Source organism: Octopus bimaculoides, chromosome Z, assembly GCF_046866305.1.
Source record: "Octopus bimaculoides isolate indiv1 chromosome Z, ASM4686630v1, whole genome shotgun sequence".
Taxonomy (NCBI): Eukaryota; Metazoa; Mollusca; class Cephalopoda; order Octopoda; family Octopodidae; genus Octopus; species Octopus bimaculoides.
This window is the reverse complement of record NC_142944.1, coordinates 28,932,095-28,959,043: the sequence shown is the minus strand read 5'-3', so window position 1 is coordinate 28,959,043 and position 26,949 is coordinate 28,932,095. Positions and strand designations below refer to the sequence as shown.

The 26,949-nt window shown below is 36.7% G+C and overlaps 1 protein-coding gene across 1 annotated transcript in view; it reads left to right on the top strand.

Moving 5' to 3' along the window:
- The window catches only part of LOC106870707 (uncharacterized), a 30,760-nt gene extending 12,669 nt beyond the window's left edge, over positions 1 to 18,091 (top strand). Inside the window, exons 2-5 of the mRNA XM_014916874.3 lie at positions 2,791 to 2,967; positions 4,384 to 4,641; positions 11,494 to 11,744; positions 15,577 to 18,091. Of these exons, the coding sequence (XP_014772360.2) occupies positions 2,791 to 2,967; positions 4,384 to 4,641; positions 11,494 to 11,744; positions 15,577 to 16,313 (1,423 nt within the window). The 3' untranslated portion in view covers positions 16,314 to 18,091. The remainder of the gene's footprint in view (positions 1 to 2,790; positions 2,968 to 4,383; positions 4,642 to 11,493; positions 11,745 to 15,576) is intronic.
- Positions 18,092 to 26,949: the final 8,858 nt, after the last annotated feature.

Below are 26,949 nucleotides of genomic sequence, written 5' to 3'. Positions count from 1 at the left end.
TAGAAAAAAATAAAGTATTCCAATGATTGTTTCTGGAGTTCATTCGTTCAAAATAGCAAATGAATCTTAAGATTCATTTTCAGAGAATGTCTCCTTCATCAGGGAAAAATGATGTTTACGCTGGATATGCATTCAGTTCTTTACCAAGGTATGAGATAATTGGATGCTTTTATAGAAGAGTGGATATAGCTATGCAAATAATGGAAGTCTTTATGAGGACTGATGGGAGTAAAATTAGATTGCTTACTGTCTTTCTTAAAATTTATATTTGTATTGGCGATATATTGCTATAAGTGCTAGGATGTTCAGTTGTGCAACAGAAATTACTAGGGCTATTGCTAAGTGGATTCAGATTTAAATCATCTCAAGAAAGTTGAGTAGCATCTATGGTTGCATGAATGAATAGCGTCAGAAAGTTTATTTAAAACAGTGGAATTATACATGTGAAGGATTGTATGATTCTTTTATGCACATTCAACATCTGCCCGTAATCGTATTATATGGTGGGGCCTCATCCATAATAGACCAAGATAATGTATAATTAATATTCTGTAATTTTAAGTCATGTATATATCTAGCTAGTGCCATTGAGATTTTATATTTTAACTTATTGAAAGAATTTACATGTGTTCTATATCGTCTCTTAAAGTCTATAGCACTTCCTACTCTAGCTTGATGTTTGTCATTTGCCACACTGCATTCATAGATTACATTTTTACGTAAACAGAAACCAGTGAGTGGACATAATTCAGGAGCCCTACAATTACAGGTTTTTGCATTCCTATCTATAATTTTTGTCTTATTAATATTATTTGGATTTATATGGGGTATCTTATGGAGTATCTCTTTTTAATATCTATTATTTTCTGTATACCATATTTTAATTTTAAAAAAACGTTTTTATCTATGTTATATTATTATTTTTATCTATATTCCATTATTATTATGTTTATATATCCATATATTTATATGTCCATGTATATTTTTACTATTCATATATTTTTATATTTTTATATTTCTATATATTTTAATATCTCTAATATACCAATATATGTTTCAGCTAGGACAATTCTTATTTTATCTTAATTAAACCCATATAGATACGTGTTAACCATAATTTGCCTGGTTTTAACTTTTTCTATTGTATCCATTATTTATATATATATATATATATATATATATATATATATATATATATATATATATATATATATATATATATATATATATACTAGGTTGAGAAAAAAGTTCATGCATCGTGTTAAGCATTATTTTAACATGGCATTATTTAAAAAATAATACCATGTTAAAATAATGCTTTACACGGCACATACACTTTTTCCTCAACTTAATACCTACACACACACACACACACATACATACACACACTCACGCACACAAATATATGTATATATACATATGTACATATGTATATATACACAGACACATACACATCACACTCACATCTCTTCATGCAGACACATATACACATTATATATATCATATATATATATATATATATATATATATATATATATATATATATATATATATAAGGTTGTGGAGGGTATTGGATTTAACCAAACCCCGGAGGATACAGGTAATACTGCAACCACCGCTCTTTCCACACATTCAGGTTCTATCACAAACAAAATTGCGCAAATGATCACGCAACATAATAATACAACCCCCCATAGGCAACATATTCAACCTGGCAAAAACATCCATCTTTCACCATCTTTTTGAAATAGGATTATTTCCTTTCGATCATTTCACCACACATATACCACCAAATCTAATTCTCATATTCTCAATTTAACAAGAACACTACCTACACAAACAGACTATGTCACCTCTTTCTATCCCTTTCCACCGTCTATAAATAGGCTTGGCAGCATCCAAAAATATGATACTACTAACTACCTTTCCCACCCATCCCTCTCCTTTATCTCTGTCCTTCGTTTATCACTCATACCCCCACCACCTATATACTATGCACACGCATTCTTTCCTACTCACTTGACCTTTTAACCTCATCCTCCTATTCTTCCTTCACTATATATGCTCTTCCCCTCTACCCTGTTAAGACCAACTGACCATAAATATATCGCTATCATCCTCCGCCTCTATATCTTCTCTATCTCCTTCCAAATTCTATCGTCTTGACTTGACCTAATTACCACTAACTTTTCACTTGGCTTGGACATCCTTCAAGTAAACAAGCAAAAATCTATTGCAAGATGGAATATATATATACCTCTGCCACCTAAGCTATATCAACTTTCGTTCCAACATAAATTTCCGGATTATTCACACAAGGATTAATCTGCACGAATTTCTACACGGATATTTACCACGGGAATGAAACTACTCTTCAAGTACTGTTCTCTCTTTTTTCAGCACATCACACTCTTTACCACTTCATACTAAAAATATCCGCCTATGGATATAATAATAGATAACTTTATTTTTTGTGTCTTCGATGAAGGGAAGTACTGGATCTTCCCAGAAACAGCTGTAAGACTATCCATAAAATTCTTCAACCTTACCTTTGCTCTCTTTATCCTTTTGTTTTTATATATTTACATATATATATATATATATATATATATATACACACATACACATATATACCTATATATATGCAAGCAAACAGCAGAGCTTGAAGCTGTCTTCTGACTTGTCAGTTCCTGTTGAACTGTCCAACCCATGCCAGCATGGAAAATAGACTTTAAATGATGATGATGATGATAATACATATATATATATATATTTTTTTTTTTTTTGTAGTATTACATGGGATACTCCAGTAAAAGAATACATCAAAGATTTTGAGTTTACTGATGAAGAAAGAACAGACCATATGACCCTAAAAGATATGCTGAGTCATCGTACAGGAATGCCAGGTTATTTCCAACCATTATTATATGGATTTCCCAAGAATGTTACCCGAGCCCAGTTCAGTCGGTAAAAATTCTTTCCAAAAAACAAAAAAATATTTTGTTGTGTAGTTATATTGATGTCAAATTTAGTTATAACGAAGCTTAAGAAATATTGCTTTACAGTCATGAGGATCAGGAGTCATTCCTACTGCATAGTATCTTCTACTTTGTCTCCTAACTAAGGTAGAAGCCAAAAGTTAACTCAAGGATTGCAAGTCAAATATAACATGGAAACTATGTGGAAGCTTGTCAGATGTCGGACATGTATAGAATTGCCATTTTGCTTATGTTTGTGAAGTTTAAATATCAAAAAACAATTTATGGTTGCTAATTTGAGATGGAATAAAATGTAGTCTCAGTGTTAGCTATGGTTATGATGCAGGTGTAGATGTGGCTATGATGTAGGTACAAGAGTGCTTGTATGGTAAAAAGTTACAATATGGTTTTGGGTTAAGTCCCACAGTGTGGCACCTTGGGTAAGTGTCTTCTACTATAGCCCTGGGCCAACGAACCACAGCTTTGTGAGTGGATTTGGAAGATGGAAACTGAAAGAAGCCTGTCATACATGTGTGTGTGTTTGTATGCTACTGTTTCCTTGCCTTGATATCATGTGACAGGTGACAGTGTCATTGATATACAAGCAGTATCATTTGTTTCCAATCCTCTGTAAAAATATGTTTAGATAAGGAGAGATATATAACCTTATTTGGAAATAGGTAAAGGTTGGTGAGAGGAAGGGCATCAGGCCATAGAAAAATCTGCTTCAACAAGTTGTTTGTCCCTTGTAAGCATGGAAAAATGGATGTTAAAATGATGATGATATATATATATATATATATATATATATATATATATATATATACATATTTATATGCACATATGTGTGTGTGTGTGTGTATAGAATGTTTGAAGTAGTGTACAGGTTTTATATAAGGAAAAAGAAGTACTCAAAATTTTGGATAATCATTTAGCAGTACTTTCAGCTCATTCATTTCTGGAACTCATCAGATATGATTTTTTACAGAAGATTATTTACCTTTTATATAAATCTGAAAGAAAATGTTCTTTTGTTATTTATATGTGTTTGTATTTATATAAATGCATATAATGTATGTGCATATATATGTGCATGCACATATGTGCAAGTGTGTGTGTGTGGTGAACCCCTGGAAGCCTGGCCAGAGGGATAAAGAAAGGAAAAGAGAAAAGAAAGAAAGAAAAAAAAAGAAAGAAAGAAAGAAAGAAAGGAAGAAAGAAAGAAAAATTGTTTCAAATTGAATTATAATTAGTAATGCTGGCGTCTACCAAGAAATTAATATGTTTCAGAATTGTTAATAGGCTTGTTTTCATTTCCTTTTTGTTTCAAATTGGTGTTTATTTTATATAATTTCAATGTATGGAGATTATTTCAAAAATAAATTTCTTTATCTTCTCTTTCCAGAATGATTCGCTATCAGCCTGCATTAGGAATATTTCGAAATACTTTCAACTACAACAACTACATGTATGTTCTTGCAGCTCACATTGCTGAAAGAATCGCAAATAAAACATGGGAAGAAATGATCAAGGATTACATATTTGTTCCACTTGGAATGAAAAATAGTGGATTTTCTGATCAAACAGAATTTAACGAAACTTTTGCAATGCCTTATGTCACTGTTCATGGAAAATTGAAGAAAACTGGAATGGAGGTTGTCAGGTAAAATTATGTATGCATGTATGTATTTCTCTGTTCGTTTGTACATGTGTGTGTGTGTGTGAGATGTCTAAAAGACTGAAAAGTAAAAGTTTGCTTCAGAATCATGAAATTCTGACATTTATCCTGCTGTATAGCATCTTGAGTCTTATGCAAGTGTCTTCAATCATGGCTTCAGTTTGACTCTGTGAGGGAAACTGGGTACACAGAATCTGTATCCAATGAGCTGTACTTGTAATTCAAAGATTCAGTTTTCTGACACTGAGTACCACACTGATTATGTTTGGAGATTACATCAATAGTACAAGTGTCTATGGAATATTCAGTTAATTACACTATAGATCAATAGATCAAGTTCAGTCGAAAAATTATAATACACAGTCCAAAGCAACAAAATTATCCCTTTCCATGGCTATATTTTAAAAAAGTTATTTAATTCTTCCATATTTCTGACTTTATTTGATTCACTTTTAATTTGAAAGTTCATATTAAGTTCTAATCATACTGTAAGAAGGATTTATTAGTGGCCTAAATTTATATTTCCGAAAGTCTCAGTCTGTATGGTTGCACCTTAGCTTCAAGTCAGCTCCAACTGACCTATAGTTAGAAATGTGCTTTTTTTTTGGCTTTTTTTTCTGCATGTAGATTATAAATGGCTACAATATTCAATATTTCTGAAGACAGAAGTGAGATGTAATTTTAGAGATGGCTAATATCTCTAGCATGTCAATTGAATGATCTTGTAGAAGCCTTCTTATTTCATTATGCTGTATGTACATTGCAATTTCTAACTTCAACATTCTTTTCCCCTTTTAACACCTGAAAACTAAGTGAAACTACTGAACACACTCCTAACCGAAACTTGTAATTACACCAATACCAACAATTTCCCTCTCATCAATAGTTGTCTAGTTAGGGGACATCATGTGTAAGTGTATCTTAGCATCAACTTTTCTTCTAGGGCCTCCATTTGTATTACATACTATACCTTTGTAGGAGCACTATTTCCCTTTGGTGAAACTGTTATCCAGCTATGCATGATTTGGTTGGTTTAGCCAACTGCATTGCATCATGCATTGATACAAGTTTTCTAGCAGTTTGAGCCAGGCATCAAAGCAAGAAAGACATATTGTCATGTTACTGTCTCAAATCAAACTCGCGTGGAAAATATCTAATGAAAGAACATTCTAGAACTTAATAACTGTTTATTGACTATTCAAACGTTTATCATATTCTACATTCTTTACATTATGTTCCACATTTTTCACTTTATGCTGTAACTGTAAATGTTATGTCTTTAATAGGCTGCATACACCTGTTTTGGATTTGTGAACTATGTCCAGGATCTTTAAAATGTCTGTTATTAATTAAGGACACTTTTACCTTATCACTGAATGTTATACACTGTATACTGGCAAGCAAACTTCTATTTAATCCTATCACCAATTCCTCTTATAATAAATTATTATTGTTCTGTTAAGCCTTCTGATCATTGTCAATTATTCACATCTACCTGAAATTATAATTATTTCATTACAAGGTATTCTACTATCACTGTTACACACTGACATATTTTGTGGGAACATTCATTCCTAAACAATGGTTCAGTCTAGAACAACCTTTAAAATTAGAAAAAGTCAGATATTTTCGTGCCATCTCAATTAAAAATTGATGACCATATGGACTAAACATGAAAATATATACATAAAAACACATCCATAAAACAAACATACAAATCTGCGCATACACTAACACCAAATACTGTGCACAAACACACATATGCACAAATACCTAGATGATGTTGATAAAAGTTCCAATGAAGGAGCCTTGAATCTATGTTAGAGTCCGGCTCTTTCTCTATGGACAAGAAATACAGAAATGAAACTGATTGATAACATACATATACATGCATACATACGTGCATACATACAATATATATATATATATATATATATATATATATATAGTCATTATTTTAGTTTTAGTCTCATTTTGTTTCCTTTTGCTTAATTTAAAGTGTTAGTTCTTGTTATTGGATGAGACTTATTTGAGGCAATAATCTAAGGTAGAAGTACTAAGCCTAAAGTACTACAAAGTGAAAGAAAACTCAAGGTCACCTGATGTGATGTGTTGGGTATGTGTCTTCTACTTGTTGCTTAAGAAGAAAAAAAATGAGGAGGATGTGGTGGTAGTGGTGATGATGATAATATTGGGAGGAAGAGGAGGAGGAGGAGAAGAAGAAGAAGAAGAAGAAGAAGAAGATGATGATGATGATGATGATGATGATAATGATGTAGAAGAAGAAAGTGGAAGAGAGAAAAAGAGTAGAGAAAGAAGTAGAAACAGAAGAAAACCAAGGGATTAAGAAGAAAGTGACCAGAATTAGAGAAGTAGACAGAAAAGGAGGGAACTACAGAAGAAGAAGAATGAAGGGGAATAAAATGATATTTAATGATATTTGAGATTGCTGATGAAAGAAAAGAAATAAAAAACAGAAAAAAGGTCATTTAAATCCAGATGGCGTTGATCTGAAATGGTTTTTATGAGTAAAAGATAGTTGATATTTAACGGGTTGTGTAAAATTCAAGTTTTTGCTTTTTTTTTTTTTGGCTTGTTAAACATGAGGAGCAGTATTTTGAGACACATCCTTACAAAATATACATATAGGTGTACTTGTGCATGTACACACACACACACATACATACACACACACACACACACATCTACTTTCAAACATACCCACTTCTACACCAGGTTTCAATCAGATCTGGCAAAGTTTCTACAGCTGGATGCCCTTCCTAATGCCAACCACTCTGAGGGTGTAGTGAGTGCTTTTACATGCCACCAGCATGAGGGCCAGTCAGGTGGTACTGGCATCGGTCATGCTCAAATGGTGCTTTTTATGTGCCACCAGAACAGGAGCCAGTCAGGCGACACTCGCAACAATCACGCAACAATCAAATGGTGTTTTTTACATGCCACAAGCATGGGAGCCAGTCTGTGGTCCTGGCAACGATCATGCATGAATGGTGCTTTCAACATTCCACTGGCATGGGCGCCAATCAGCCGGTACTGTTATCGGCCATGACAACGATTTCACTTGCCTCAACAGGTCTTCGCGAGCATAGTTTATTGTCCACTGATTGAAGGGTACTCTTAAATGGGCTGGTTATGCAGCACTGGCGTAGGCCACGGGTTATGGTTTCACTTGCCTTGCCAGGTCTTCTCAAGCACAGCATATCTCCAAAGGTCTCAGTCACTTGTCATTGCCTCAGTGAAGCCCAATGTTCAAAGGTCGTGCTTCACCACCTCATCCTAGGTCTTCCTGGGTCTACCTTTTCCACAGGTTCCCTCAACCACTAGGGTGTGACACCTTTTCACGCAGCTGTCCTCATCCATTCGCAACACATGACCATACCAACACAGTTGTCCCTCTTGCACACTACATCTGATGCTTCTTAAGTCCAACTTTTCTCTCAGGGCACTTACACTCTGTCATGTATGCACACTGACATTACATATCCGGCAGAGCATACTGGCTTCATTCTTTGCAAGATTATGCATATCCTCAGCAGTCATGGCCCATGTTTCACTGCCATGTAGCATGTGGTTGAGGGGTTCATTTAACTCCTATTTCTTGTGAAGGAGGTGCTTTACAGCACAATAATTATATTATATCATATATATATATATATATTCTACTAAACTTGCTTGCATGATAATTGCTTTTAATTGCCACTAATATTACTAGTTACTAGTAATATATATATGTGTGTGTGTGTGTGTGTGTGTGTGTGTATAAATATACACACACACACAAATGAGTAACAGTAGAGGTACAGGTGTCGATCTATTATGGCCATTTCTAATGACTCCTTTAATTGATTAATAAAAACATTACGTCATTATAAAGAAATTGTATCCTTCAGATGAATTCACGAACTTCAAAATTACTTAACATCATCATCATCATCATCATCGTTTAACATCCGCTTTCCATGCTAGCATGGGTTGGACGATTTGACTGAGGACTGGTGAAACCAGATGGCTACACCAGGCTCCAATCTGATTTGGCAGAGTTTCTACAGCTGGATGCCCTTCCTAACGCCAATCACTCTGAGAGTGTAGTGGGTGCTTTTACGTGCCACCGGCACAAAGAGAGAGTGGGTTAGAGAGTGGCATGACGAGAGTCATAGTCAACTGAAATAGTAGCAGAATCACTGAAAACGTTTTCCTCTGTGGATTTTAAACTATGTTAAATCATTTTGAATGTCCTTAAATTTGAATTTCATGAATTCATCTGATGAAAACGATTTGTTTATAATGATGTAATGTTTTCATTAATCAATTAAAGGAGACATTAGAAACAGCTGTGGATTGACACCTGTGCCTCTACTCATTTACATTTTATTCACCTGTCTTGGAATCTGCCCTTGGGAAATTATTATGTCTGCATAGCTCAACAGTGAATTTCTTTGCTCAGCTGTGTCTAATTGTCTACATATACTGCATGAATATCATTCGTTCAGAACTTCTGTACCAAGTTTGATATTTACATGATATTGTTGCATGTGTATATTATTCTGACCTAACAAGGTGCCTCAATTTAAGTACCTAATTCAACTGAACTTTACTTATATATATATGTATATATATATATATATATATATATATATATATATATATATATATATATATATATATATATATCAGTTGAATAAAGTTAAAACATGGTCTGGTGAAAACCAGACCATGTTTTAACTTTATTCAGCTAAAGTTAAGAAAAATACGTAAGAAGAACCTACATATATATTTCTGTGAAAACAGTAAGTAGTTGGGAATCTCCAAAATATGTTGTTTAATGTCAAGGAAATTGCCACATTCATACTATTTTATGGTTGGACTTCTACAGGATTCAAAAAGAGCTAACTCCACTTAGGTGATCATTATATCTTTTGAGTGAAGTGTGTAGTGTTGTAATGTTCTTTAAAAAAACGTCAGCTTTCTACAACATGCAAATAAATCATTAATTGCATCCATTTATTCTCCATTTTTTTCTCCTTGTTTTCCCCTCAATATATATATTAATATACATATAATATAAATAATATATATATGCATGTAAAGACATTTGAGTGAGATCGTTGCCAGTGCCGTCGGACTGGCTCCTGTGCAGGTGGCACGTAAAATACACCATTTATGTATTTAAGATTGGAGTTAGGCTTGTGGTATGGTTCATAGTTGCCTGTAATATGATTTAAGTTAACATCTAAGAAGTTAACTGACTCATGTTCATTTTCAATTGTTATGGAGAGACCAAAATTTTTTTTTAAAAAAACCTATAAAATTTCTTCTTGTACAATTCTACTTTTCTATTAGATAGGTTTCTAATGGTAAAAAGAGCATCAACCCTATATAAACCTCTCGCAAGTCCAGGAAAATCTCTTCTTAAGATAAATAAAATATAAATACCTACTAAATCAGTAACTTGGGCAGAATCTGTGGAACCCATAGCAATATCAAAGTCGTCACAACTATCTTTCTTAATTCAATACTGGTTTTCAAATTCTATAACTGTTCTTCTGGCAGCTAAAATGATGTTAATTTCTTTCATATTCAGGTTTGAATGGTTTCTTGTGAACAAATGAGACTTGTTTAAAACTACCTGGTTAATTGAAGAGTAATAACTACCAATGTCTATTTGTATAAATTTGCCTCTACTTTGTATTTAATGCTGTTAAACCAATTTATTACTTTGTGGGTATTAGACCAAAGTTGTAACCTTATCTTTTCCTTAAGAACCAGTATGTACTTATCTAAAATAGCCTTACTTAGTTTACTCAAGTCCAATTTCCCTGAGCAAATCAATTTTACTTTAGGGTTTCCATAAAAGTTGTCCTTATGATCCTTTAAAATAAACCTAGGTCTTTTAGGAACAAAAGATTCATTTCTGTCATCCAGTTTGTAATTCTCAATTATCTGTTTGGATATTAAGTCGGTAGTTCTTAATATATATATATATATATATATATATTTTTAGTTATTTTGTAACTTTTAGTAATTTCTGTTTTTAATAGATTATGGTAGTAATTATTTCCAGATTATACAAGTTGCCAGTCATGTCTGAGTGTATGGTTATCCCATTTTTACTTTTAAGCTCTGATACAATAGATTTAAGCTTCCTCAAATGCTCATTCAATTTAATTCAATTTAATTTCTCAAATTGATTTAATTTGGCATGGATACAATTGTAGGTGAAATTGAATTTGATATTGTTCAGAATTGTATTATGTTCTAATAAATTGATGTCTATATGTCAATTTCTCTGTTTTCTTTCTTTCTCTCTCTCTCTCACACACACACACACACACACACATTTATCTATGTAAGTATGTATCTATCTATCTACTTATCTATCTGTCAACTCATCTACATTTATTGTGTGTGTGTGTGTGTGTGTGTGTGTATGATTGTTCATTGATATCTTTAACTCTAGGGCATTCAGAATTCTTTGTCAAACGTAATGCTTATTTATTCACATCGTTTTGAATTAATCACACATTATTTTGTAGCTTCAAGATTTCAATGATGTGTTTGTAGATTTTAGAATGACATTATAGGGTAAGTATGAGAGGTTGAATGAGGTCTGCTTTAGCATAAAACATATAGAATATTTGGGCCAGATATAGTCGAATTAAATGCTAAAGGGTTAATCTGAGCTAGGGCTGAAAATATTTGTAACTCACTCTCAATCTCTTTTTCCTACTGACTTCCATACCATTTGACTACAATTCCATATTTTAGATAGCTTATTCCACCTTTCTTTTTTTCTTAATTCAATTTTCTGTTTTCCAGGTCTATATACCCTGCTGGACCAGCAGGTTCTATCTACACTACACCAACAGATATGATCAAATGGATAAAATTTCATTTGGAACAAAATTCTTCAGGGAATTCACTTGACATCCATCCTGAACGTTTGAAAGATACATATAAACCTATCAGCCCAAAACCAGTTTTAGAAGATGATCTGACGAAACCTAAATTTCCCATTGATGATGTGTTTGTATCATACAACATGGGCTGGATAAGTTCTGTGTATAGAGGTTTGTTATTATTCACTTTAAAGGCATTATTATTGTTATTATTATTATTATTATTATTATTATTATTATTATTATTATTATTATTATTATTATTATTAAGTGAGAGAGCAGTGCATGCCATCGAAGTGACACTGGGGTAAAATATACAAAGCCCAGTATACCTGTCATGACTACCTGTCTGATTAAGGTACCCCAGGCACATACATCACAACCATATGTGCACGACATAGTGATCTCATATCAAGGTAAACAGCACATGACCTTGCAGGTGATGTCCAGTTAGAAATTTGAGTAGACCATCCCACTAAAAAGGTCCCTTAATGTTTGTTTTAGGATGTTGAACAACACACCCATGTTTCCAGAGGTGAATTATTTAAATCCTCAAAAATTTTTCTTGGCACATGGCTATGATGCACCCCCACTACTTCTGCTTGTAATCAGAGATGCACATATCATCAGCCACCAAGGGACATGCTCAATTGGTTAAGGTCAAGCAAGCAACAAGCAAATCTGTGGTATTGATCAGAATATTTGCTGTAGCCCATCTTTTATACCAAGACAAAACATATACATGATAACACTTCCAATCAATTAAGATTAGAAATTATTATTGTGGAAGGGACGTGTTCTAATAGTCAAGCAGTCAGTCTGTTGCCAGTATCCTCTGACTGGTGGATAAGGTATGCTGTGTCTCCTAATATGCAAACACGCTCTTAGGTTGTGAGGCTCATCTTTCTACAGCTCGTCTCCCTTACTGAGCTGCAGTCCTGGATGAAGAAAAAACTGAGACTGAGTGCCTGGCACCTAGAATGTCATCAGGCACTCACAACTCTCTATCAGTTGGGCAATGGGTTAGAGTTTGGGTGGATGTCCTGCTTTAAAAATTTATAGAGGATTAGTGGCAGGGAAGTGTGATGACGTTCTTGGGGAGACTTTGGGTGCTGATGAAAACAAACTGTGCTATCAGATGGGCTTGTCAAAGGTGCATGCAGAGTAATGAAACCATTCTGCATGCACTCGTTTAGTGTTTGGCATTGTTGACTTGTGGGGTTATGTCGAACAGCTGCTTCCACATGTGGGATGGATCCGTCTATCAGCTGAGTCCATAGTGATGATTAGCCCGCCGCCCTCCTTCAGTCAAGCAAGCAAGGCAGTTTTCTTTTGCCTGGTGGCTGTGGCAAAAGAGGTTTCTGGTGAACGAAGCTGAAAGGCATGATGACAGATACATTCCTCTTTGGTAGAGCTCTCATTGACTTCTTCAAGTTTCACTCGAAAAGGAAATTGTGAGTGGAGAGGGAAGTACTATCCTTGAGTGAGTTTATTAAAGGTGAGTGAAAGTTGCCAAAAAGGGTAAGAGTGGATGGTACCTCTCTAGGTGCAGACCTGTGAGTCAGAGTGAAGGAATCGGAGAGACACTTGCTCTTGGTATTCAGGGAAATCTTGGACAGTGAGGTTCCTCGATTATCCCTAGAGATCATCCTGTATCAGGAGGACTACTTCTCTATCAGCCTCCAACCCTTTTTTCTTCTTTAAACCTTTGTATATTATGTATATGTCCCTTCCTTTTCATTATATACTGTGTATATGTATGCTACATTTAAAAAAAATATTTTATCATTAAAAAATTTTTTTCTATTTTATCATTTCATTATATGTAAACCCCAACACTTTATGTCTGTCTTTGTATTGTCCTCTTATCCTTTACCCTGATGGCAAATAGATGAAATCATTATTATTATTATCATTCATTGTCATCATCAATGTCATCATTATCATCATTGTCACCATCGTCGTCGTCATCTTTGTCATCATCATCATCATCATCATGGTTGTTGTTGTTAATATCATTGCTTTACACCCACTTTTTATGTTTGCATGAGATGGATGTATTGTCATAATATGAGTTAGTTTTTGTTTGGTGTTCCTACCCTCTTAGATGTGTCAGGGAACCTCATCTTTCTGGTAGTTTTTATTTTTGGTATGGTTTTATGACTCTATGATTGGGTGCCCTTCCTAACACCAACTATTTTTTTTTACAGAGTGTACTTGTACATTTTATCATGACACTTGCACTAAAGTTGCTGTCATATCCTCAACAAGAGAAGACAAAGATTCTCCTGACTCTACATTGTCTCCATTCATTTGCTAAACAATCTACGGAGTATACTGGCTGCATTTTAATATGGAACACCACTAGTAAGGTTGCTATATATCCTGTATGACAAAAGAAGTCCTCACTGCTTTACATGGTCTCACCAATACAGCAGTTACAGGTAGTGGTACTTGCAGAAGATGAACTAGGATGAAAAGGAGAAAAGAGTGAGGGTTTGATGAAACAGTGATTGGAGCAACAGTGTGAAAGAGGATAGAGAAACAGGAGAAATTGTGCTAGAAGAAGTAATGGCATGGGAAACAGTAATGGCATGGGAAACAGTAATGGCATGGGAAACAATAATGGCATGGATAATGGTATATAGACACTAAAGGCAGGTACATAAGTGCTGTTAAGAAAGAGAGAATGAGTGTTGAATAATCATAGGAATGGTCAATTGTAAGAGAATGTGATGAATGTCAATAATGAGAGAACTGAAAGAGAGAGTGTGGTGATTTGTAGTATAGAAGGGTAAAAGTAGCTGGTAAAAGAAAACATGACCAGTAAATAGTCAAGATATGATGGTATGAGAGTGGTGGTTATCACTGTTTAGATCATATCTGGTCATATTGTTTCATTAGTTCATTCAGTCTCTATGGATAAAAAACACATAAATTCCTACCTTTGGCTCATCTTATATGTAAATGATACAAATTATTGTTAATACATCAGTGTAGTGGTACACAAAATGCATTGCATTCAGGAGTGTGACTGACCAGAGTAAACAGAATTATCATCAACAAACTCTATAATAGTCCTAGATTCGCTACGTCTGAAAAAGAGACTAGATGCTCAAGACTGGAACACATTTGATTACAAATGTATTGGGCTGAGACTAAATTGGGGCTAAGCAATAACAGCAACAACATTTAGTACCATTCTTGCATCACAGTTGTGTGGTTTGTGGTCAAAAGAAATATTTTATTCATAAAGATGGCCAGGACTCCTTGAGGAATCCTGTGAAGAGTGAGATATGGACAGATTATTTGGATTATCTTTTTACTATTTTTTTTTAGTCATTAGACTGTAGCCATGAAAAATTTTTAATCAAATGAACCGACCCCAGAACTTATTTTTCTTTAAGCCTGGTACATATTCTACTAGTCTCTTTTGCCGAACCACTAAGTTACAGGGATGTAAACACACCAGCTCCAGTTGTCAAGCAGTGGTGGGGGTAAAACACAGACACGGTCACACACACACACACACACACACACACGCAATATCACACACACACACAATATGACATGACAGGCTCCTTTCAGTTTCCATCTACCAATTCACTTACGCAGTTTTGATTGGCCCAGGGCTACAGTAGAATGCATTTTCCCAAGGTGCCATGCAGTGGGACTGTGAGACTGATCCCAGAACCATGTGGCTGGAAAGCAAGGTTCTTATCACACAGCCACATTGTCCAGCCCCATGGTGAAGAAAGAAGAATTATATGTGTATGAATATTATTTTGTTTTCTTAATTAAGAAAATGATTGCAAAAAATTTTCCTAATATTTTGATGGTGGTAAGATTGGTATTGTTCAGTCTTGGTCATTGTAAAAACAATGATTTGGACAAAAGAAAAAAAATCAGTTTTATTCATGGTAGCTTTAGAAATATGGTTGAAGGAATTCATTTTTGACATGCTACTGTAAAAAATTAATTCTTAATTTTATTTCCTTTTCAGGTTACAACAGGCTTTGGCATTCAGGTCTAATTCCACCTTATTCTGCAATGCTCTATCTCTTTCCTGATATAAATGCAGGGATTTTTGTTGCAATAAATGGACCACTTGGAAGTAATCATCGCTATGGATTAAAATCATTGGCTTGGACAGGTTCTGATATTCTTCTTGGTGAGAAACCTTGGTTAAACACAAGTACCTCTTGCTCGTACCCTAAACCTTGGTATACAATTGCTAAGACATCTCAAGTACAACCTAAAAAAACTGTACATCTTCATCGACCAGCCAAAGACTTTTTGGGTTTGTTTTGTCATAGAGGTTTTGGAAACATTACAGTTTTTCTCAATCAGACCAGCCAAAAGCTAAACATGGAATTTGGCAGATATGGTAAATTAAGCCTGAGGCCTGTTGGCAAGAATGAATTCATAGCACAAAATTACGGACCTCTTTGGTTCTTAACTGATTCTGATGATAATAATGAGACGATGACTGTAAGATTTTCAGAAAACAGTGAAAATGAGATTGAATCAATATTGTTTCCTGTAGGTAATGATTTTGTGGTGCCATTTGTAAAAGACATGAAGGAGCTAGTTTATGTAAGTGTCACTATGAAGATGGCAACATGCTCAGCAGTGAAACAGAAGGAACCACAAGAACACTTGATGTTTTTCACTGCTATACTCTGCTGTACCACTTCACTTTTTCTCAGTGGTATTCAACCAGGAATAGCGATAAGTTGAATAGCCAGTTCACCCTTGTTAGAATTTTCTAATTTAAAAGAAGTCTGTATATAGAAAGTGATGTATGGAATGATGTAAAATATCTGTATGGATGGGTGGATATGTGTAGAGTAGACAGACAGAAATAGAAGCAGTCAAATATACAGAAGGTGAGAATATACAGACAATTTCCTAGTGATACACACAGCTGACTGTAGAAAATAGGTAGATATAGGAAGAGAGGGATATACTGAAAATACTAAAAGATATATAGGTAAGATGCTAGATAAACAAAAATACAGTGATGTGTGTGTGTGTGTGTGTGCGTGCATATGTGTGTGTGTGCATACATACACACACACAGATAGAGAAAGAAATCAATTGATCGGTGAAAAGTGAGAAAACTAGAGAGACAGAAATACTTACCAAAATGGATAGATGGATGAGTAACTAAGTAGATGGATATAATCAACTATACTCCTCTCTGATGAATTTAAATAAGGCTGTGGTCATGACCAAAAAATTATCATTATCATCATCATCATCATCATCATCATCATTATTATTATTATTATTATTTGCTGGGCAAAATGCTGGCATTACATCTGTCTATATGCTCTAAGTTCAAATTCTGTCATGGTCAACTTTGCCTTCCATCCTTTCAGGATTGGTAAAATAAGTACCAGTTGAACACTGGGGCCAATGTAATCAACTTACCCGCATCCTTGTAATTGCTGGCTTTGTGCCAAAATTTGGAATCATCATCACCATCCTCATTATTATTATTATTATTATTATTATTATTATTATTATTATTATTATTATTATTATTATTATTGCGGGTGATGAATTGGTAGAATCATTATATCAATGGAAAAAAAAATGTCTTGTCATAGTTCTTCTTACTCTTTACATTCTGAGTTCAAATATCACCAATGTCAATGTTATCTTTCATCTCTTTGAGAATAACAAAAGAAAATATAAGCTAAATCTAATTACTGATGCTGATGGTATCAACTAACCTCTTCCCCTCAAAAATTGCTGGCCTTGTGCTTAAATTATTATGATTTATTATTATTATTATTATCATTATTATTATTATTATTATTGTTATTATATAGGCAGTAGAAAGAGTAGAGTGGTATTTAGTTACATTCTGTGTCTAAATCCTGTTAGGATCAACTTTGCCTTTCATACTCTCAAGGGCTGACAAAAAAAGCAACAATTAAGTATGATCTACCCCTACCTGCAAAAATACGTTGTTTACATTTTTATTTCTAGTATATGTCACAAAGAAGCAGAACTAATTATTCTAAATTTTTTTTTTAATTAAGAAAAGAGTCATCCCTCGATTTTTTTCTTTTTTCCTTTTTGCTTTTGAAGTTCAAGTCAAGTGGAGTCATGTGTAAAAAGATGGTTTCTTTTTTTGTTTTGCACAAAAATTAAATGTTTAAATGTTTGGGTCAACTAAAGATTATACTTTTTCAAAATATCAACCTCATCTCTGGAGTTAAAATATTTTCCAATATTTACGTCAGCATTATATTTTGATCAGTTTGATCTCCATTTGTTATAAAGAGTCTTTATTACTGAATGTGCACATAGTGCCAGAGCAGATTTAAATGTGGAATCTTTACTTCCAAACTAAAGTTAATGGAAAATATCTAAATATTTGAGATGGACATTAGTGAGAGGATAAAGATTCTTTTCTAATGTTTACATATATACTATATTTGGATTGGTTCGATCACTGATCAATATCATATCAATAAAATGTTATCTATCTATCTATCTATCTATATATATATATATATCTATCATCTATCTAGCTGTCCGTCTGTGTATCTGTCTGTCTGTCATATATATATATATATATATATATATATATATATATATGTACTAAGAAAAATCTTTCACATCTGAAAATGACATTAGTATGAAACTGAAAAATTAAAATCTCCAACACAAAATGTTTTGCACAATAATTTATGTATGACAACAACAACAACAATGATAATAATAACACCCAATTAAACAATATTTTGTGTTTGTCTCCATTGTAAATTTACAGAAATTTGATTTAGAATACCACATGAAAGAATTACAATATGGATTCTTGAAGCTGAACCAGCTGTCAGGAGACCTAGGAGTAGATCAAGAACAAGATGGTTCGATAATATCCATGGTTTCAGTTGATCACACTTGGGTACTCCTCCAGAAAGTGTAATGACAGTTACTTTTGAGAGGACCCTGTAGTAGAGGTACCTGTGGACTCTCTCTCTCTGTAATCTTTGCAGAAATAGTGGATTAGGGAGATGGATGAATGTGAATCAATGCTATATTTTAGTGACACCACGTAACCCTTGAGGTTGACATTGTTCTTTGCATAACTTTAACTTCATAACATTACTCAAAAAGTGTTTGTGGACATTGCTCTATTCAGGATAAAGAGCCAGTGGCCATAATTTTTAGAAGCCCCACCACCACTTCAAGACTGGTGAAATTTATATGGTTGACTGTCAGGTTGAGTATATATAAGCTGATGAAGATAGCTTTATGGAATATCAGGTCAAACTTCTTTAAATCACACCATTATCATCGTCGTCATCAGTCATGTCCAGCTTCCATGCCATATGGTTTGGATGGTTTGACAAGATCCAATGTGTTAGAGGACTGTGTTAGGCTCTAATGCTTACTTTAGTATGATTTCCATAGCAAGATATTCTTCCCAACACTAAGTACATTACAGAGAGAACTAGGCACATTTTTTTTATGGTTAAAAGTTGCTCCTATAACCGAAGAAGAATAGTAGAAGGAGAGGGCAAGATGGCAATGGTTCTCGGTGGAGAGATAAAAATGAGTAAGATGAGATTAACATACTTCTAGTTGCAGAGAGTAATAGTGGAAAGAGTAACAGAGATGTGGAGTAGTCTCTTGATGTTGGGTGAGGTGGAGTGTATGTCAGGATCAGGAGAAAGGGAAGGGATTAGTGACAGGGGTTATTAAGAAAAAAGGGGAGAAAGTGAAAAGATGATAGGGTGAGTTGTGTAGAGATGAGTTGTGTCTGGGACAATACTACATTATAAGGATGATTATAGACAGAAAGTGTAAAAGAGAGGGGTCAGAAAAGGGTGCACTAGACTAGGCTGGAGATGAATCTTTCCCCATTTGACCTATACTCATACACACCATACCACTTCTTTCTGTGGCACTCTACCATATATATCACATTAGAAGAGAGGACTCATTTGATGATATAATCTTACAAATGTTATATTGAATAAAATATAGAATTTCATGATAAGTCTGCTGGGTCAAAGCTAACAGGAGACTAAACAACAACATTGTAGGAGGTGAGATGGGGAATCTAGGAGTTAATACACTGAGTAAAAGGAAAAGAGGGAGAAAGCAAAGTGCAACAAGCAAGATGTAATGACAGGTACTAAATGGAGCATCTTCTTGAAGGTGGTATACAACTAAATCTATTTCCTCTATGTTCTTAATGCATATTGCTCCTGAATATCTACCACTTACAAAGTCTATTTTCTCTGTTAACTTTCCATTGCACCTCTTGTGATTCCATTGCACTTTTTGTGTTTCCATACGTTACAATGGATATATGACATGGAATTTCTACCCACACCTTTTATAGATAAAGACAGACATTTTTCTGAAGGGAATAGAACCCTGCCTGTTTTCTTGCTTACTTTTAACTCCAGGAGAGAAAGAGTTGATAAAATCAGCCTTGCCCCCCCACCAACACTGCCATGCATGCCATCGACTCTTCTATGCAAGAATTGGTCAACAGCGACATCAACAACATCAACATAAAGGAAGTTTTCAGCGAAGAAGAAACTAAATTCTTGGATACAAGATAAAGCTGATGATATATGTATGTATGTATGTATGTATGCATGCATGCATGCATGTATGTATGTATGTCATTATTCAGTTTATTTCAAGATTTCTTGCCAATAGAGAAAGAACCGGTTTCTAACCTAGATCCAAGACTTCTTCATTGCAATTTCAACATCAACAACAGGGTATTTTTGTTTGTATGTATGTATGTATGCATGCATGTATGCAAGCATACATGCATGCATATGTGCGTGTGTATATATATATCACGACCTTCGAACATTAGGCCTCACCGAGGCAATGACTAGTGACCGAGACCTTTGGAGATATGCTGTGCTTGAGAAGACCCAACAAGCCAAGTGAGACCATAACCCATGACCTATGCCAGTGGTGTATAACCAGCCCACTTATGCGTACCCTTCATTCATTGGAATGCGAAGACCTGTTGAGGCAAATGAAATCAAAATTGCTGATGTGGCCAATGACAGAACTGCCTGATTGGCACTTGTGCCAGTGGAACGTTAAAATCACCATCCGAGCATGATTGTTGCCAGGGCCGCTGACTGGCTCCCATGCCAGTGGCATGTAAAAAGCACCATTTGAGCGTGATTGTTGTTAGCATCGCTTTACTGGCATATGTGCCGGTGGCACGTGAAAAACAACATTTGAGCGTGGTTGTTGCCAGTGCTCCTGTGCAAGTGGCACATAAAAAAACACCTTTTAAGTGTGGTTGTTGCCAGTACCGCCTGACTGGCCCTTGTGTTGGTGACACATAAAAGCACCCACTACACTCTTGGGGTGGTTGACGTTAGGAAGGGTATCCAGCTGTAGAAACTCTGCCAAATCAGATTGGAGCCTGGTATAGCCTTCTGGCTCATCAGTCCTCAGTCAAACCATTCAACCCATGCCAGCATGGAAAGCAGATGTTAAACAACGACGATGATGATGATGATGATATATATCACCAACATCCAGTGTTTTAAATCCAGGTTTTGTCCCCATTAACGGGGTTGTCTGGATCTACCAAAATGCCATAGCAACTGCCCTCATACCATCTCACCATCTTACCCAGTTTTGAGTGTGCTCCTTTTTCAAACCAACCCTCCCAATCTCCTCCTCTACCTTTTCCTCAGTCTACCTCACTTTCATGCTCCACTTACCTCAAATGCAATCATCCTCCTCAGAACATGCTCTGTACATATACATATATATTTATATGTGTATATGTATATGTGTGTGTGTGTATATATATATCATCATCATCATTTAACGTCCATTTTTCATGCTGGCATGGGTTGGACAGTTTGATCTGGCAGTGTTTCTACAGCTAGATGTCCTTCCTAATACCAACCACTCTGAGAGTGTAGTGGGTGCTTTTTATGTGCCACCAGCATAGGAGCCAGTCAGGCGAGCTTGGCATCAGTCATGTTCACATAGTGCTTTTTACATGTCACCGGCACATGAGCCAGTCAGGGGGTACTGGTATAGGCCACATTCAGATGGTGTTTTTTATATGCCACTGGCATGGGAGCCTCTCAGACGATCATGTTTGGATGATGCATTTTATGTTCCACCATAATGGGAGCCAATCAGGGAGCACTGGCCACAGCTACAATCCTGGTTTTACTTGACTCAACTGGTCTTCTCAAGCATATCCAGCTGCGATCTCACTTTAGTTGCCAGGTCTTCTTAATCACAGCATATCTCCAAAGGTCCCAGTCTCCTGTCATTGCTTCTGTGAGGCCCAACGTTTGAAGGTCATGCTTCACCACCTCATCCCATGTCTTCCTGGCTCTACCTCTTCCATAGGTTCCTACTACATTTAGGGTGTGGCACTTCTTCACACAGCTGTCTGCATCTATATGTAACATAACTATACCAGTGCAGTCGTCTCTCTTGCACACCACATTTGATGCTTCTTATGTTCAACTTTTCTCTTAGGGCACTCGCACTCTGTCAAGTATGCACACTGACATTACACAGCCAGTAGATCATACTAGCTTCATTTCTTTCAAGCCTATCATGTCCTCAGCAGTCATGGCCTGTGTTTCACTGCTGTGTAGCATGGCTGTTCACACACATGCATCATACAATCTACCTTTCCTCCTGATTGAGTGTCCAGTAGAGGTAGGAGCTCCTTGAGTTTTGCTCAGGTTATTCTTATTCTAACCACTACACTTTCAGAGCATCCACCCCCACTACAGACTTGGTCGCCTAGGTAGCAGTAGCTATCAACTAGTTCTAGTTTTTCTCCCTGGCATGTGATGGAATATGTTTTCTGTACATCTTCACTGTTTATTACCCCTGTGCATCTGCTACACACAAAAATTATCTTTTTGGTTAACCTTCCTTTGATATTGCTGCACCTTTATGTGTCCATAGCTTACACGAGGTACATCGTATGGAGTTTCTACCCATGCCTTTTCTACAGATCGAGCAGGGCCATCTACCTGAAGGGGTTTGTGACTTGTCAGCCTTCCTACTCACTAAGATGTTGGTTTTTGCTAGGTTAACTCTAAGATCCTTTGATTCTAGGCCTTGCTTCCACACCCTAAACTTTGTCTCTAGTTCTGGCACTGACTTGGCTATTAGTGCAAAGTCATCAGCATAGAAGAGCTCCCAGGGGCAGCTTGTCTTGAATTCCTCTGTTATTGCCTGGAGGATCATGATGAATAAAAGGGAGCTGAGGATTGATCCTTGGTGAACCCCTACTTCTACTTGGAATTCTTCATTGCCAACCCTTACTTTACTGACAGCATCCTTGTACAGGGTTTGTACAGCTCTTACCAACCATTTGTCTTTCCCTAGTTTCTGCATTGATCATCAGATAATGGATCGGGGGACCCTATCAAAGGCTTTCTCCAAGTCAAGTACAGAGGTTTATCTTTGACGAGGTATTTCTCCTGCGGTTGCCTTACCAGAAACATAGCATCAGTGGTGCTTCTGTCTCACACAAAACCAAATTGCATCTCATCTAGGCTAACTCTTGCCCTAACTAGTTGGGCTATGACCCTCTCTGTAACTTTCATCAGCTGATCCAATAATTTGATACCCCTGAATTTATTTCTCTCTAAAGCATCACCTTTACCTTTGTAGCAATTGACTATGGTGCTGCTACACCAGTCATTGGGTATGACTCCTTCGTGAACCACCTGATTTACAGTATTGGTGACTAGACCATAACCCACACTGCCCGATGTTTTAAGCATCTCAGCAGTGCTTCCTGATGGGCCAGGTGTTTTCTCTGTCTTCATATCCTTAATTGCTTTATCTACCATGGTGCTGTCGATTCAAGTAGCTGGTCTCTCAATTAGGTCAACCTTTAGCAGACTCTCCTCAACCCATTCATTCTCCACATTCAGCAGTCTTTCATAATGGCATCTCCAAGCCTCTTTCTCTGCAGAATCATTAAATGTGAGGGCATTATCATACATGCAGACACATTTCTCTCCTATGACTCTCCGGTTTTCTCTCACACACTGTCGTGCAATCTGAAATATTTCAGTTCTTTGCTCCTCACATCACTGAACATTGGCAAACTACTTCTTTTCTGCTACTCCCTTGGCTATATATGCTTGCATCCTAGCTTCTCTTTTGTCTATCTGAGACAGTCCTCTGCTACCCCCACTCTTTCAGGCCTTCTAGGTCTGTTTCTTTGCTCTAATAGCCCTGTCTACAGTATTGTTCCACCACCGTGTTACCCTAGGTCTAGAAGGGACTTTGCACCAGCCACTGATTTGGTCTGTGGCTCTCAGCAAGCTGTCTCACAGGAATTCCCAGCTGCTTTCTATGTCACAGGACTGTAGCTCCTCCACCCTCTCATCAAATTTCTCGGTAAGGATTTGCTTAAATCTCTGACCATGTGGGGTTCTTGAGCTTCCAAGTCCTTCTTTTCCAGATTGGTCTGCTTTTTGGCATCCACACACACACACATATATATATGTACACACACACACTCACACTCACTCTCACACACACACACATACCTACGAGTTTGTATAATTGCACACAGATAAGTATATTAGTCAATGAAATTCTAACATGGACTGATTTTTAAGTTTTATTTTTCTATTTTTTACAATTTTACAATATTACAAGTACTTTCATGCTTTCCACAATCTTCAGGTTTATGTAGTAGTAGTATAAACAGACAGTTGTGCCTCACAATTGAAAACTGTTGGGAAATAACTGAATTAGTCCTTTAAATACCTTCCAATCAGTTCCAGCAACCTCAGTATTACAGGCAATATTTTAATCAATCACCATGTGACTTAGATGTCATGGTGTGATGAGCATGCCAGTGCAGTTGACATTGAAAGTGCTTTCTTCATAGAAACATTTTAGTCAATCAGCATACAGCTTAGATGTCATACTCTGATGAGGGTGCCAATGTAGTTGATATTGACAGCATTTATTCATGGGAATATTTTAACCTATCAGAGTAATTTGTAAAGGATTTGGCTGCATTCAGATGTTGAAAAACATGTAATAATACTGTTAAAATTCCAACTGCTTTTAGTAAAATTTAAAAAAATTAATTCTTTTATATTTCAACTTAAAATTGTTTTAATAAAACAATGATGTCAGACATCAACAGAAAGTAACATGCAATATCTAAAAAGCCTTGTCAATCTGCCTCATGGTCCCAGTAGACAAAATGGAAAAGGCATTGCCCTGGAGGATGGTGAGGGAGATGCACTCTATCTCACAGGACTCACTCTTGTGGATAACCATCTCTGCCTTGATAGCAGTGAGCAGGGATGTGGTCTGGGGGCTAAAAATGCCAGAGGTCTCCACAACTACAGACTTTACCAAAAGCCTATCAGAGAGCAGCTGATACTTTGGCATTTTGCCCTTCTTGGCCTGATGGCCACTGGAGAAGGTGTCACAGCATATGGCATCTAGGATGGGGGGGGGGGGGGGGGGCTACTCTCATGAAATGGAAAAATTGTCATACTGTCAGACCTTTTACTGTCCCTCAGTCTAGCCAAAATTATGTTTAAATCATTATCATCATTATTATTATTATCATTTTTCAGTAGTCTTATTTTTATCATGTGGTTTCACTGCACAACTGAGCACAGTGCTGTGGTTTGTTGTGATGCTCTTATTTTTAGTGTATTGAAAGTGTTTTACATAAGATGTGTGCAGTGTCTAGTAGTGCTATTTTCTGTATGTTATATATTCTTGTTAGACCTGGTGTTTTTTTTATGTATTTGTCTGAATATTTTTTTTATCATACCTAATGTGCCTACTATGATAGGAATTGTTTCTGTTTTTAGGCTCCACATTCGAGTTACCTCTATTTCCAGATCTTTGTATTTTGAAAGTTTCTCCGTTTCTTTTAGAGAAACATTGTCATCTGTTGGTATTGATACATCAATTAGAAAGCATTCTTTTTCTTGGTTGTGGTGTGATGGAGGAAAAAGACAACAAGAAGCAAAAGGGAGAAAGAAATACGACCTTACCTTGTCAACCGTGGCGGGATAAACGATCACTCCAGATCAAGCCACAACTATGCACGCCGTCTCTGCTCCAACTGACCACATGTACTCACTGTCCATGCATCCTCCTGTCGCCACTTCTGCCAGCCCCTGTGGTCTTCACCTCCGTTTGCTTCATCTGCAATCCCGCTCCACCAACACCACATAGCTCATCACAGCCCATAATACCACACGCCCCCCTGATCTACAGATCACTCAACCGGCTTTCCCACTCACTCCTCGCTCCCGAACTACCTTAATTGGTTTCATAATCAGCCAACCAGGGAGGAGGGTGCCACTCCCTCTGTGGTCACTGTGCGATGCCGGGACTGGCCTAAGTTCCTGGCACGCTGCCGCTGGCTTCTTCATCTTGCCTACTGCTGCTGGTTCCATCCTCTGAGGCATTGACAATCTTCCGCACATCCAAAACATGGCGTGGCATACCATCGACAGAGACGGTGTTCTTCGAATTGATGGAGGTTATTGTTCCTTTATCCCATTGTGATGTACGCCGTGCATTTGGGATTTTTACCCAAACTTCTTCCCCGACCTGCACAAAGGTGTGCTCTTCCTCTCCCCTGAGTCACATTGATGCAATACACGGATGCCTCCACTCGTACCTGAATATTGCCCTGTGTGGCACCGACTCCTCAGCCTGTCCTGACCTGGGCGACATATTGTACCAAAATACGGCCTCGATTGGCGAAATGTGGCCCCTCTCTGCCATGGTCTTGCTGGTGCAATGATGCCTTTCCACCACTCCATTTCCACTTGGCTGGTATGCCGCCCTGAAGAAGTGGCTGATCTGCCGCCCATCAAGCATTTCTTTCAGCACCTCCGAGCGAAATGCAGTGCCATTATCCAGAAGCAGCTCATCCTTGGGGCCTCGTTCCAGGAATATCTCATTTAATACTCATGCGATTTCCTCTGCAGTCCCCGTCTTCATCTCCCTCCATATGGCCAACTGCCCTGGTCCGCAGTCAACTATTGAGAGGTACGTCCCCTGCCGGTAGTGTGTTATGTCCACCGCCAGTCGTTTCCAGTTGTGGTCCACTGGAATACTTCCTGCCTCATGTACGCCAGGAGAAGGGTCAATAGACTGGCACCTGTCACAGCTACTAACCACTCTCTGCGCGCTCTGTCTTGTTACCTTGGAGTCGACTTACCTGGCTAGGAACAATGTCCTGTCCACTCCCATGTGATGCATGGTATGCAGTCTCCTCAACTCCGAGTCACTCAGACAGCATACTGCAGCCACAGCCTACTGCAGCCACAGCCTACTGCAGCCACAGCCTACTCCGCATCCTCTGGCACCT